Source organism: Hylaeus anthracinus, unplaced genomic scaffold, assembly GCF_026225885.1.
Source record: "Hylaeus anthracinus isolate JK02 unplaced genomic scaffold, UHH_iyHylAnth1.0_haploid 11982, whole genome shotgun sequence".
NCBI lineage: Eukaryota > Metazoa > Arthropoda > Insecta > Hymenoptera > Colletidae > Hylaeus > Hylaeus anthracinus.
In genome coordinates this window covers 15013816-15028516 of record NW_026534330.1, presented here as the reverse complement: position 1 = coordinate 15028516, position 14701 = coordinate 15013816, and the positions used below count along the sequence as shown (strand labels likewise).

Below are 14701 nucleotides of genomic sequence, written 5' to 3'. Positions count from 1 at the left end.
TATCTCCTTAACGAAGCCCCATCCGACATTTTTGCAAAGGAAATTGTTGTTCAGAATCGTCTCAGCTACCCCCTATTTCCGGCTCCACCCCGACTTTTGGGACACCCTGTATATTCATTTCGCTCTGAATACCTGTTGAAAAGAGAAGCACACCACACGCGTAGGTGATTTTAAGCTGAATATCAATTAAAGAAACGCGAAACTTTAATAACGGAAATAAATGAAGAAAATAAAACTAAATGTAGAAAGTGGAAAGAACGGCACATACATAGAATGTATCGACGAGTGCAAGTGTCCGAGCGATCAAGGTAACCGGGCCGATGAACGCGAACGAAAACATCGCTAGGAAAGTCGCGTAAAATGAAAAGACAATAAACGCGTGTGTTTGCTCGGCAACGGCTAGCGAAACCGAAAAACAAAGGCGAGAGCATTGAACCGGGTTTTTTTTGACAATGCGGCAGGTCGAGGCGCGAGCGAAACTGATAACGGCTCGACAGTCGTATAAAGAAAGTCGTGACGAAAAGTCGAGCATTAGATTAGAGTTAGCGGCGTAGATTTAGGACAATACTAGTTAAGGAATAGATTTAATGTATGTGTAAGAGTAGAATAGGAAAATGTAGTGTAAAATTAGGAGTAAGTGTAATTAAAGTAATTCTTCCAATTTAATAAGTAAACAATTCGCGTCATTATCCCACCCGATCCTACATAAATAAATAAATTAAATATAAAGTTACTATATAAAACCGATTTTAACGAACGACCCGAGTTTTGCCTACCGCTTACTTCGTATTACTATACTAAAGGGTATGCACTCTAACTCTTAGATGGTTCGGTCGGCCAACTCTCGCGCTCACCGCGACTGTACGAGAAGTGTGTTTCGACCTTCGTCGATTTCCGTTGCACGGAAATTTTGACTCACGGTCGTGGTTAATTAAATACAATTAAATTGACAAAGTTCGTGTGGGAGAGCGTCCTTTTATTGTTATTCACCACCTTCACTCGCGAGATAACTCGGTAATTATAATCATGTAGAAAAACTGTCGCACTCGAAATTTCTTGGAAGAGAGAGCGAGAGGCTCGGTGATAGCTGTGTATATTCGCCGCTGCTCGCTCCCCTCACCGCGCCTCACCGAACTACTTGATCCACCCGACGTGTGCGAGAGAGAGACGTTAACCGTTCGCAACAAATCGTGTCTTCGTACAGAAAGCCGAACAGTTAACGGTATTTCTCGAACATACCGCCCGCCTCGTTGTCGATTCGGCAACGAAATAGTACGCATTCGTGGTGTGATTCATTCAACTCGTACGTTAAAGGAACAGTTACGGAATCATCTCGTAAAGTGTGGTGGTTTTACAAACGTCGTGAGTGCACAAGTGAACAAATATCAGACAGAACAGAATTAACTACAAGATACAAGATACAATTTACAATATGTACAAAGTGCGTCGAAGCACCGCCCGCCGTGACGAGAGCTAGTTATCATCGCTCGTAGTTTTCTCGTAAACTAGTGGTACCAGACGTTGAATGGCTCTGGTGGTAGTACGCGTGGCGGTTTTCACGGTAGCCACACGCACGTGTCCGTCGGACACTTCGATGATGCGTCCGAGAGGCCATTTCGTTGGTGGGGTGAGATCGTCCTTCAAAAGGACAATTCGTTCCGACGGCCAAGTTCTCCCGTGTTCATTGCCATTTTGGGAGAGGCTGCAACTGGCTCAGGTACTCGGTACGCCATCGCTGCCAGAAGTTTTCCAGAAGCTTGGATATCAGATTCCATCTCCGTCTGCCCGCGTCGTAGGAGATTTCGTCACCCGGTTTTGGAACTGCAGATAACGAGGAAGCGTTAATTAGATGGTTTGGCGCGAGGAAAGAAGGATGCAAGGAGGCAAGATTCAACTTAACACAGCAAAGTGGAAAGTTCCTCAAAGGTTAGTTGCTATTCCCCTATTGTACGTCGTAGATGCCTTTTCGTGGATTTCACGGCTGCTTCCCAGAGGCCGCCGAAGTGCGGAGAGTACGGTGGTTTTGAAGCTCCATTCCGTTCCGTCTGTAGCCAATAACTCCGCTGTTTCTTTATAGAATTTCGCTGCAACGTTGAACATGCGTTTCAGAAGCTGATCGGCACCTCTGAACGTCGTGGCGTTGTCGCTCAGCAGTCGTTGGCATTTTTCGCGTCGTGCTACGAAACGTTTGAAAGCGGCGATGAAGGAAGCTGAGGACAAATCGGAAACAACATTTAAATGAACGGCTTTAGAACAGAGACAGACAAACACAACGATGTATCCCTTCGTGGAACGCTGATCCCTCGCTCTCGACATGAGGATCTGAATAGGGCCAGCATAATCAACCCCGCTGATTGAGAATGCCCTAGCTGGTTGTACTCGCTGAGCAGGTAACATTCCCATCTGCTGTTTACTTGTGCGTCCTTGAAGACGAATACATGTAACATAAGCCTTGATTATTTGCTTTACCAGGATTTTGTCTCGCGGAATCCAATGGTGAAGCCTAAGGTTCGCCTGAGTCAGGTTCACTCCGCCATGAAGAGTCCGCAGATGAGCTGACCTTATCAACAATGACGCCAAGGGTGATCGTCGATCGATAATGACAGGGTGACGCTGATCGAATGACACCAAGCCTTGTTGATCTCGTCAGCGGTCAAGAACCCATGTCGCCGGTTGTTGACGGTACAAGCGTTATGGGCGAAGCGTCGCATATACGCGGTTACCCTGACCAACTTCAACGCTGAGGAGAACCGGAGCGGATCCCAAGGCGATTCGAAGACTGGGATGATCGTTAGGTTGCGTGTTCCTGGTCGTCGTCGTCACGGTCACTCTGCGTTCCAGTGCCTCGTTCTCGTCGACCTCGGGTGTGCCAGGCCAGTCTTCCTGAGACCTCGATAGCCAAGAGGGTCCCGTCCTCCAGAGTGCATCGTTGGCCAATGCGTGCACGGACACTCCACGCGTGGCAAGGTCCGCCGGATTCTCGTGTGTCCGCGTGTGTCGCCACTCAACGTCTGGCAGCAGCCGCTGAATCTTGGCGACCCGATGCGCCACAAAGGGTTTCCACCTGGAAGCATGAGACTTTACCCAGGCTAGGACGACAGATGCATCGGTCTACGCATGCATCGTCGCACTATGAGGTCACAACGATTCCCCTACTGCTCTCAGCAATCGGGTCAGGAGTAGAGCACCGCACAGCTCTAGTCGGGGGATACTCTGCGGCTTCGTTAGAGCAACTTTTGTTTTTTTCATCAGCAGGTGAGTTTTGGCCATCGCACCAGCGACTGGCACCCTTATGAAAACAACTGCCGAATACGCTCTTTCGGAAGCGTCGCTGAACCCATGTAATTCCAAGTGACCGCTAGATGCCCCACGGTAGCCGATCCATCTCGAAACGGTGATTCGATCGGTCCTTCCGATCTCGACTCGAAGCTGCTTCCATCGTTCGGCAAACAGCTCAGACAGTGGCTCATTCCAGGACATCCCAGACAACCAAAGATCCTGCAACAAGATCTTCGCCGTGACAGTAATTGGAGACAACCAGCCTAATGGATCAAAGAGACTGGCCATCTCGGACAGGACCAATCGTTTGGTCCATCGTTGTTCCGGTGCTGCAGGCGGGAGCTTCGGAGATGCAAGAGACAGCGTATCGTTTGCTGTACTCTATTTAAGGCCCAAAGTTCCAGTTTCCTGGTGACCCTGCAACAAATTAACAAAACCGAGACTCGAAGTCGAGTAGTTTGTTGCCCACTTGTCCAGCGGAAAACCGCCCGCCGTCAGGATGTCCATGAGTTGACGTCGAGCCTCCTCTGCGTCCTCGATGTCCTCTCTTCCGGCCAGAATATCGTCGACGTAGGAATTGTTTCGGAGTATCGCTGCACCCAGCGGATATCGAGCCTCCTCATCGACAGCAAGCTGGAGCAGGACTCTGGTGGCGAGGTACGGAGCCGATGTTGTGCCGTAAGTCACCGTGGTCAGACGAAAATCTCTAACCTCCTCGCTTGAATCGCTTCTCCAGACGATCCTTTGCCAGTTTCTATCCTCCGGGTGCACCTTGATCTGGTGGAACATTTTGACAATGTCCGTAGAGAACGCCTGTCGATAGAAACGCCACCTCATTATTATGGCCCAGAGGTCAGGTTGAAGCTTCGGTCCAGCAGCCAGGTAACTATTGATGGAACTACATGTCCCTGAAACATATGAGCCATTGAATACAACCCGTATTTTCTTTTTAGATCCATCCTCGCGCCACACGGCGTGATGCGGGAGGTAATTCCTCCCCTCTCCCTCGACAGACGAGTACTTCGAGACTGCCTCCATATGTCTCAGCCGCTCGTACTCCTCCAGAAATTCAGCGTATTTCTGTCGGAGCATATCGTCCTTCTCTCGTCGTCTCTCTGAAGAAACTAGCAGGCGAACGGCAATAGTCCGCGAGACCCCGAATCGGCGCCCGGAGTGGTGGTGAACGGCAACCGGACAACGTATCGACCTTCCTGATCCCTGTGGTGCGTATTCTTGAAATACCGCTCGCATTCCTCATCCTGAGGCGAGCTTATCGATATAGACGGTACTTCTTCCAATTCCCAGTACCTCTGCCAATCGTCGCGAGAGTCTCGTGCCGGCTGAACGAGTAGGGATCGCACGCGACGTTCATCTCTTTCGTTAACCGGGGATGTCGTTGAACCCATCGGAGCCCAGCCGAAGGGCGTTCTCACGATCGGCGGAATACCCTTTGGTCCGACCCGATTTTCAAGGAGGAGATGCCCACACGCATCTGCCCCTAGAAGCAGTTCCACCCTATTTGGAGAGCGAAACTCTTCGTCGGCCAACGGAAGTCCATGAAGGTGAGTCCACTTTTCGTCATCAATTTCTACTGCGGGAGTTGGAGCAGTTATTTTTTGAGTCACGAAAGCGTTTAACGGGAGTTAAAAATTAGAGTCGCGACTAGACGTGAGTAACACGAATACTTTGTGACGTACCGTTCCCACGTTTATTTTCTGGAACCCCGTTAAATGCACTTCTACGTTCCGACGCGGTAGACGTAGCGCTTGTACAATGTCATCGGTGACGAATGACATTTCGGAACCGGGGTCGAGTAGCGAGCGTGCGAAAACACTGCGCCCACGCGGTGATTTTAATTGAACGCGCGCGGTGGTCAGGAAAACGACTTGGTTCATGCGAAACGTATTCACGGAAGACGTGCTTGGCTTCGCGTTAGCTTCACCTTTCGGGAACGCTTCGTGAAGTGACATGTGGTGAAGACCGCCGCACACCATACAGCGGTACGAAGACGGGCACTCCGCGGCAGTATGATTCCCCGAAAAACACGATATGCACAGTTTCGCGCGAAAAACAAAGTTCTTTCGTTCCTGGGAACTAAAGTTTCAAAATTGTCCGCAATGTGCTAAGAGGTGACCTTCCGAATACAGGGAACACTTTCGGTTAGGTTTTCCCTTCGGAGGGTTTTTTTTTGTCACCTGAACCGTCATAGCTGCTCTCTTCTCGGTTCTTCGCGACTCCTCTCGTTTAGGGATCGTCGGCGCGGTTTCCGGCTCTTCATTCGCGGCCAGAGCATGGATTCGAGACTCGAAAAAGTCTCAAATTTGTTCGAATGACGGCATAACCGTCGGATCAGGGAGTGTTTTTTCCCAGTCTAGGCTAGTGATCGAATCTAACTTCCGAACAATTAAAACGACGAACCAATCATTCCTAGTATCGACGGGTTTATTTAACGCGGCCAGAGAATCTCGAGTTTGGCAGAATTTGTTAAGGACGCGGATCAACTCCTCCTTTGTAGCGCGTTTTATCGCTGGGCAGTCCACAAGTCTCCCAATATGAGCCTTTGTTAACACCCGAATCCCTCCGTAGCGACGCTCGAGAGCCGCCCACGCGGTCGCGTAATTCGCATCAGTCAACGAGGTTCTAGCAATCACCTTCGCAGCCTCACCGGTGAGATTCGCCTTCAAATATTGCAGGCGTTGAACGTCCCACAATTGTTTCGAGTTGTGGATCGTGGCGCGACACGAATCTCAAAATTCCTCCCATCGTAGGAGATCGCCCGAAAACTTTTCGACTGAAAGAATCGGTAAACTAGGACTCTTATTGCACTTGCGGTGATCGGCTTCTAACGAATTCGCGACAATGGATGATTTTACATCTTCCAACCTTTTCTCCAAATCGGTTGAATTTTGAATGTACGCCTCTTCGATTTCGTCAAAGAGACGCGTTTTTTGATAGTCGCTGGTGCTAAATTCGGCCGTCGCGGACAATGCACGATGATTTGCGACGAATTCCTTCCAATAATTGTCCAACAAGATAATTCGCTTCCGAATCGCGGTCGCGGTCAGTTTCGCGGACCCTAATTTAAGGTTTTTTTATATCTTCTTGGTTGAATGCATGAGGAGGAATTACAACACAGCAGCGCCCTAATCTGTCTTGTGGAACACAATTCTTCAGGTCACAATCGAATAAATATCCTTCTGCGCAATTCTGACTAAGTACTTTTGTTCCTGTCGGTCCACACATAGAATACTTGCTACAATCATAATCGTGAGGCAATAATTCATCTGGTACACAATGACCTCTCCAACATTTGGTGCGCGACGTAATATCGCACACCTTCCTCTCGTAATCGTAATAGTATCCCTGTTCACACCTTCTAAGGTATTATCGAACTCCATTCGTTGCGCATTCGTAATACTCGTTACAATGGCACTCGTGAGGTACACGTAGTCCTGGATAACACATCAGGTTGGGTTTTGGAGTTGTAGTGGTTGTTGCAGTGCTGATGGTAGTCGAAAGTACACCGGCGGCCAGTGCCAAGATGGCGACGATCGGTAAGTTCATTTCTGAAACAAAAATAACATTAACCGATTAGATTTTCCACCCCTGCTGTGACAGGATTTATCCTATCGCGATTAAAAAAAAAATATAAAGTGACTTTTCGCATAATGATAATCAAGACGTTACTTGTATATGATATCAAACCAGAAAAATTAAGGGGTTAGTCGCAGTCAGGAAAATGAAAACGGCCACTTTCTTGTGTGTGTGTTTTTTAAGGTATTAAATAATAATTTTTATGAATGAAATGTAAATATATTACAAAGTATATCTTAAAGAACTATAAAACAATTTTTGTTTTACAAAAAGGTTAATTCATTTCGTCATAACAGGCGATGGCGTGGGTGGCCACTCTGGTTTGCGGTGAGCAAGATTTCTTCAATCTGGTGCACCTGAAAACGAAAGTAAAGGTAGATTTAGAAAATATATTAGACTAACGAGTCCCTGATCGAAGGATTCTTTATTTTCTTATATACTTTTCTTTTTATTCTCTATTTAATCACTTAATTTTATAATGAAAATTGAACTTCAACTTCAAAATAGCATATTCCAGTAATTCCTAAACTGTGAGCCGCCGCGTCTTCACAGGGGAGCGATGATATATTGTAAATATGTAAAATGTAATACGTAAAAATGTAAGAGAAAGAAAAATAAATATTGGTAAAGTTAAATAATAAAGAAATTAAGTCTTATGAAATAGTACCTGTTATCTATTTAATAGCCTTCTCAAATACACAAACTGTTCAATGAGACAAGAGCGAGGTGAAATCTGTGTCCTTTCGAGATGGCCGACACTCGAGTAATGAATCCCACGATCCAAAGCCATAATAATAAAGGCGCGGGTCGCTACCCCCTCTCGAAACCACAATTCGCGTACCTGGCGGCTTTACCCCTAGGTTAGCCTGAGCGTTTCGGAAAATCACTTTCGTGATTTTCCGTCCGCGGACCCTCACTCCGAGATATTTAAATCTCCCACACGGGGTCAGTGCCGGTCTCGGGGGGTCGCCTCATGCGTCCCCCCTATCCACGGCTTGCCGGCCTCAGGTTAGCCAATGCGTTCCTTTGCACGTAACGGAGTCGCCAGCCAGTTATACCCCCCGCGAAAATGAGTTACCTTTCCTCCTCGCTCCTGTCTCACTGTTACATTTGTTACATGGTTGTTATATATATCGGCAAAGGTAGATTGTCGTCCTCATTTGAACTCATTGTTCCTATTGTGGGTGTCGGTGGGTAGTGTTAGATAAGGAAATGTACTCGTAGGTTCACAATCAAAGTATTTTAATTGTCACAAACAAAAAACAAAGAACAAAGATATTGCCACAACGTGGCAAGTACGCAGATAAGTATACCCGAACGCGCGATGGTTTGGCAATGACCGCACACGCCGAACACCAGGTAAACAGTGATGATTAAGCCGCGTGCGGTACGCGGTACCAACCCCCACCGAGCGCCCCCATATGGCACCCGCGTCCGGACATGGCTCCGATTGCGACATATAATTAAACGAAACTGATTTATAACGTCACAAAGAAAATCCAACTAAACTTTCTCGAGCACAGTTCACAACCACTGATAAAATAAAGTTAACGTACAGATAAACGAAATAAAGGAATGTATTTCACACATAACACAAAAACCGAAGTGATTGGACCAAAATAACAAAAGAGAAATAACAAATTCACTACCGGTATAGAAATAAGAGGTCTACCACGCCAACGGAAGATTCTGTATCCAACAGTATCACTTATATTTAGTTAGCTTATGCCACAAAATGTTGTCTGTCAAACATATTCCAGATTAGTCTCATTGATTGGTATTAAAGGAACCGCCGAAAATAATCTGCATACTAAGGGGGCCACGGGTTTAAAAAGTTTGGGAACCTCTGGCATATTCCGTCCAAAGTGATTAATTATTCAATGAAAATTAATCTTTTGAAACTAAAACGTGACTGTTTTTACCGGAAATGTTAAGGATCGTATTTATTTTATTATTATGTAGGGTGACCTTTTCAAAACAGAACACCTGATTATTTCACTTAGATTTCAAGATACGTATGAATGTTTGTAACAAAATTTAGAGTGTACCACCAACTAAATCAAGAGTTATTAATACGTTCACAGTCCACGGCAAATACGTATTCCACGCTTGTGCTCTAAGTTGGTATAGAAAGATAGCAACAGATATACTTTCTCTCGCCGAAATATATGCGATACGTATAGAAAATAAACACATTTTTGAAAGTAATTGTGACACATAACTTGTTTTTTTGGTTCAGCAAACGAAATCGGAAAATTCACAGAAACATATTTAGTAGGGTACTATACATATACAAATTTCAGCCAAGTTAAAAGTTGTCAGATTTAAAAGTGGCCAATTTGGCATAGGATGGCCCATATTTTTTTTTTTTTGTAATTTATTTGATTTTTCAGTTTCGTATGATCCAATGTTAAGTAATCGTGCCAAATGAAAATGTTAAAAATTCCACTTTTCTCTTGAGAGCATACGATAATACCTGATACCAGGTCTCTTGAATGATTGCATCTTATTGTTAGAGAATTTAGCTTTCAAATAACGAATCGTTATTATTAAGGTGACAATAAATGTATACTTGAATGATTCTTTATTTAACCCTGCCTTTGTTACAATAAATAGAATTTTGAATATTTAAAATAATGTCTTACCTCTCATATGATAGATAGTACCCGCTAAGACTAGGAGGCAACGAACGTAATTGTTAGTTGTTTAGTACGAACTGGTTAGTCTGAACGCATAGAGTTGTATTTATATAAGAAATGGAACTCTTATCGCAAAATATTAATGATGCTATAGCCATATTTAGGTCGCGATATGGTCGCAATGTCTTTTGTTACGTTCCGTACCGAATTTCAAAATTTTATCTCTTGTCATTTTGTCCACATCGACCGGATGTATTTCGATAATGCATTTGCATTCTGGTAACTCCCTAATCGAGTATACCGAAGGTCTTTGATGTTATAAGTTAGTTAATCTCTTCGACGTACAATCGCGAGGTGCGTGTCAGGAAGTCGGCGAGGTGGTTGAGCCTAGCCTTGTTTGAGGGGATAGACACGGGTAATGCAGCGAGGTGACATTACCGGCAAAAATGGGCCTAAAATGGGGTTCGGAATTTTTCGCTTTTCGTCCTTATATTAGCATATTTTGGGCTGAATGAGGGCTCATTCGAAAGAGGAAGGTCCAACGAAGGGTGCTCTGGTCATGATTAAACGAGAGTGTGTTGATATTTAATAATATGAGCGTCCAAAGTTGAACAAAAGTCGAGCAAAGTATACCGTAGAATGGAAGTATTTTTAGGTTACTAAATGGATTTTGTGACTTAAATGATGACCAGAGCACCCACCCTTCGTTGGACCTTCCTCTTTCAAATGAGCCCTCATTCAGCCCAAAATATGCTAATATAAGGACGAAAAGCGAAAAATCGTAAAGGCATTTCCAAAATCGATTCCGCTATTTTGTGGATAATGGTAGAGCAAGTTACGTATCAAATTTAGTTCAGGAAATCGGTATGACATGGCGCTTACTGAGGACGACTGCTAACGTGAATATTGATACATTACGACGTTGTCATTCTGGCATAACAGCGTTTATTCTTTCCCCACGCTGCGCTGTTGTCATTTTACTGAAGTCGAAATATTCTTACATTTGCCGACGTCGACAGAGCATAGAAACAGACAGCGGAAAAAGAGTAAAAAAAAACATTTAAAAGCCTAGTATCATAACCAATTGTCATAACAATATCGTGTTTGGTCTTATTTTAATCAGGAAAACCTCACCAATATGTTAGTGAAATTTGTTTAAAAAAAAAATTAACAATAAAAAAAGTTAATTTGTCGCATTATTGTTTCACAGATTAGTAGGCATTTAAATTTTTTACGATCACCTCGACTCTCACAAGGAATGTTTTTTAGGTATCCGCCCCCAATTGCTTTGATTTTTGGATATGTTTTGAAGGAGCGAAAAATAAAATATACGTATTTTTGTATTTTCATCTGTTTCATATTTAGGAGGTGAAACGACCCCCTAAAGTTTCAGCTGCAATAGGCTATCTCCGAAACTATCACAAACAGAAGAAAACTTTTTAAGAAAAAGTTTCATGTTTCCTATCTGCATATCAAATCTGACCCTAAATTTTGTAAACAAAATTTGTTTATAACATTATTTTAAAAGTAATTACAGTTTATATAATAACTAAGAAAAACATACTTATTTTTCTGAATCTATTGATGTATTGTATACTGTGTTTGCCTTTTACTTTTTTGCGCATAATATTATACGTACACCCTCGCTCATAAATATGTGGACACGTACTACTTTCAATGAATAATTAATATACACCGTAAATTATTACTATACAACTTGTATTGCTAAATTCTATATTGGATGTGAATTTAACAACATTTAATAATGTTAAATGTTTTGACTGCCATATTCAATTTTATAGTGGAACTATGGGATCGTTTAGAGTGATACGGTCAGAAAGAATGTTCAATATATCGAAAACATTTATGGCCAAATATTACAAAATAATGATAACATTATCTAGTTATCTCTAAAGGTTTTTATCATTACTCATGTGATATTAAAAAAAGACTATTAGTAAAACATATTCGCTAATACAACATAAACATATCGAAAGATAAATAATACAATTGATATTAATAGATTTGCAACTGTTATATTTGTTACGAGCCAGGGCGATAGCGACGCGCGTGTGAGCCCAGCGAGTGGGGTAGATTTGAGAATTGAACCAATACGATTAATTATTGTGTATCAATGGTGCCGAAGGCTGAGGATAGATTAGACAATGCAGACGCCTCGGACGTTAAATCAGACAGCTGCAGGAATCGGTATCTCCCAGTTAAGGGTAACCGTAGGGTAAGGTTCCAATTGCAAAGTTGTTGGAAAAGTGCAGCGACTCTGGCGCGAAGTCAGATAGCTAGCAGGAATCGGTATCTCCCAGTAAAGGGTAACCGCAGGATAGGTTGAATTAGGGAATTCGGGTTGAATACACTGAGCTTAAATCGTATCGTTGATGAATACTACGCGTCGCGGATAAAGCCTCGCAACTTATTAATTTAATTGAATAATAACTCGAGCGGCAAAGTTATTATGTTGTGGGATCGTTACACAGGCTAGGATTGCTTGTTATATCGTGAATGTTTAGTAATTGACTTAGGAAACTTTGAATTTACACAAAAGAATATATATTCAGAATAACTATACTAAGTTACAAATGTGCAGTGTTGTGTTGTCGCGATCGTGTGTAGTAAACGTTGAATTTAATTACCTAATTGTTGCAAGGTGTTAACGTACTGGCGATGCGGGGGTCGAGTGTGATTCTAAATGCCGTAATAGATGAAAACCGTCTTCGCGGATCTATAAGGTTAACTTGATCGAAAGGGAAACTGAAGCACACTCTGCAACGATGGACGTGATGTGACTCTACGTAACTCTATCGTTCTAATCCCCCGAGCAACGAAAATCGTGGGTTTATATACCCCTAAATGTTGGTGGGGATCCGTCGGTGATTTCCATATTTGGAAATCTGACGGTTAGGATTTTCGTGGCTCTGAGGTGAGCAGCTGCGTTCCCTGGGAAAGGGTAGATAAGAAGTCTTCCTACGCAACGCAAGTCGAAGATGATGTTAAGAGTATGCAGCTGCAGGATGCACTCCAGGGAGACCGAGCTCCAAATCCCAGGAGGGTAGATAAAATAAAATTGATGAACGCGAGCTTCGGCAACAAACAGCGAGTTTCTGTATACGTAAAATATTAGATATTTAGTGTCCACATACTTCTGAGCGAGGGTGTATTGTATGCATCGCGCAGATACGCCGCGCCGGTTCGCGATCATGTCAAATATAGACGTACGATCATTATCTTTGTTATAGATTATAGCTATTGCTATTCGCAAACAACACACATATATAATCAGGTACATGTTATACACCAATAGATTCAGAAAAAAAATATGTTCGTTTTTGTTATTCTACAAACTGCATTTACTTTTAAATTAATGTTATAAACAAATTCTTTATTATAAAGAAATTATTTTTTTTACAAAATTTTGGGTCAGATTTTATATGCAGATAGAAAACCATGAAACTTTTTCTTAAAAAGTTTTCTTCTATCTATGATAGTTTCGGAGATAGCCTATTGCAGCTGAAACTTTATATCATTTCACCCCCTAAATATGAAAACGGGACAAAAAAAAGTAGGTATATCTTATTTTTCGGCCCTTCGAAACATATCCAAAAATCAAAACAATCGGAGGCAGACACCTAAAAAAACATTCCTTATCAGTCTCTCTTTCTTCTTCATCAAACTGTCTTTTTCTACTTCGACGACGCTTCAAAACTCTGGACGGATTCGAAGCTGGTCGGACTTGAATATTTGGTTATACGTACTGTGAGGTGGCAGATTGCCGCGTTACAAAGTAGGTGAACTCTCCGCGGGGAACGAGACCGACCAAGATCGCGAGCGCCACCAGGGTAACCCAGGGTTATGACTAATTTGCGTATCTGAAGGGCAATAGCGTTGGGCTAACGACGGCAACATCGATCGATGCGGCTTAGAGGCTACCGATCCCGTCCAACCCATGCGCCTACTCCCCGAACCGCCCCCGATGCTCGTGCTCCTTCAGCCGCGCCAGGCTGACCCGAATCCTGTCCTCGGTACCGAGGTAGACGTCCCGCGGCACGTTCCCCAGCCCCGGGAGGTACGGCCACACGTTGGGCGCCAATTTTTGCAACGTGATTTCCCGACACGGTCCGCGATCCGCGTCGGGAAGCGTGCAAAATGAGGGTGTTTCGGCTTCTCACGCCGGTATCTCCTGATACCTGGCGCTCGGATTTTTCCGTAAAGGTGTGATAAGTCGGAAAACCCTCATTTTGCACGCTTCCCGACGCGGATCGCGGACCGTGTTTTATATGTATCTTATTTTCGCTCACTAAGAGCGAGTTATGTTTCTCGCTTCGTTCAGAAACAGCAGAAAGCGCCACCTCGTTTTTATCGGCCAGCCGTGTCTCTATGGCTATTACCATTTCTATGCAGAAAAATCTGCTGTAATACCAACCAGCCAAATCGGAGAGGTCACGTGCCGTATCTACGTGTGAGACTCTATCTTCGCGAAAGACATTAATACACGTATTTTCTTGTAGTATGAATAATCCAAAGTATGAATAATCCATAAAAAACTTCAAAAAAGTAAAAAAATTACGCCAAGTACATGAAAAAGTGGAGGACTTAAAGAGTAATCATAGAAAAATAGAAGATCCCCCTAAAAAAATTCAAGAAAGTAAAAAAAGAAGTGAAATCGAAATGAGCTGCCAGTACATGAAGGTGTTTTCCAGCAAAGTGCAAAGGCGACACTGTATAACACAATGAAAAATTCACCTAGATGTCCGTGGCCTGGAAGTCAAATGCTTGGCGTGGCCAGGCAAGGTCAAGGTCAAGGTTTTGATGAATAAGAATTATTTTAAAATACAATAAAATGAAAATGTACTCATATTGTCAAAGTTTTAAATTGACAAATTATGTGAAAATCTGCGAGAGAGAAAGTATGGGTATTAATGATCTGAGAATGCTTTGCCTTACCTTACCTTATCAGTAACATTTAAATCCAACAAGACTTTCTGTCATTTGTCGTGAGTACTTTTGACGATTTAAAGAACTAAATCTGACCTCTCTTATTCTACATATATTATTGTAATACAATAAATTATGTGTTACAAATAGTGGATCACTGTTCATATTCTCATTATTTAAATTTCTTGCAACAAAACTTTCTGCCACGCGTTCTGTGTACTCCTGAACTCTATTCTAATACA

At 43.2% G+C, this 14701-nt stretch overlaps 2 protein-coding genes across 2 annotated transcripts in view; one reads left to right on the top strand and one right to left on the bottom strand.

Moving 5' to 3' along the window:
- Positions 1 to 14701, top strand: part of LOC128886433 (uncharacterized) — a 267121-nt gene that overhangs the window by 13784 nt on the left and 238636 nt on the right. The gene's annotated exons all lie outside the window — the stretch shown is intronic.
- On the bottom strand, positions 6361 to 6843 carry LOC128886293 (peritrophin-1-like). Its single transcript, XM_054141001.1, has 2 exons — positions 6698 to 6843; positions 6361 to 6655 (listed from the first exon to the last, which is right to left on the bottom strand). Exons 1-2 carry the CDS (start codon positions 6841 to 6843, stop codon positions 6361 to 6363), a joined length of 441 nt encoding a protein of 146 aa, XP_053996976.1.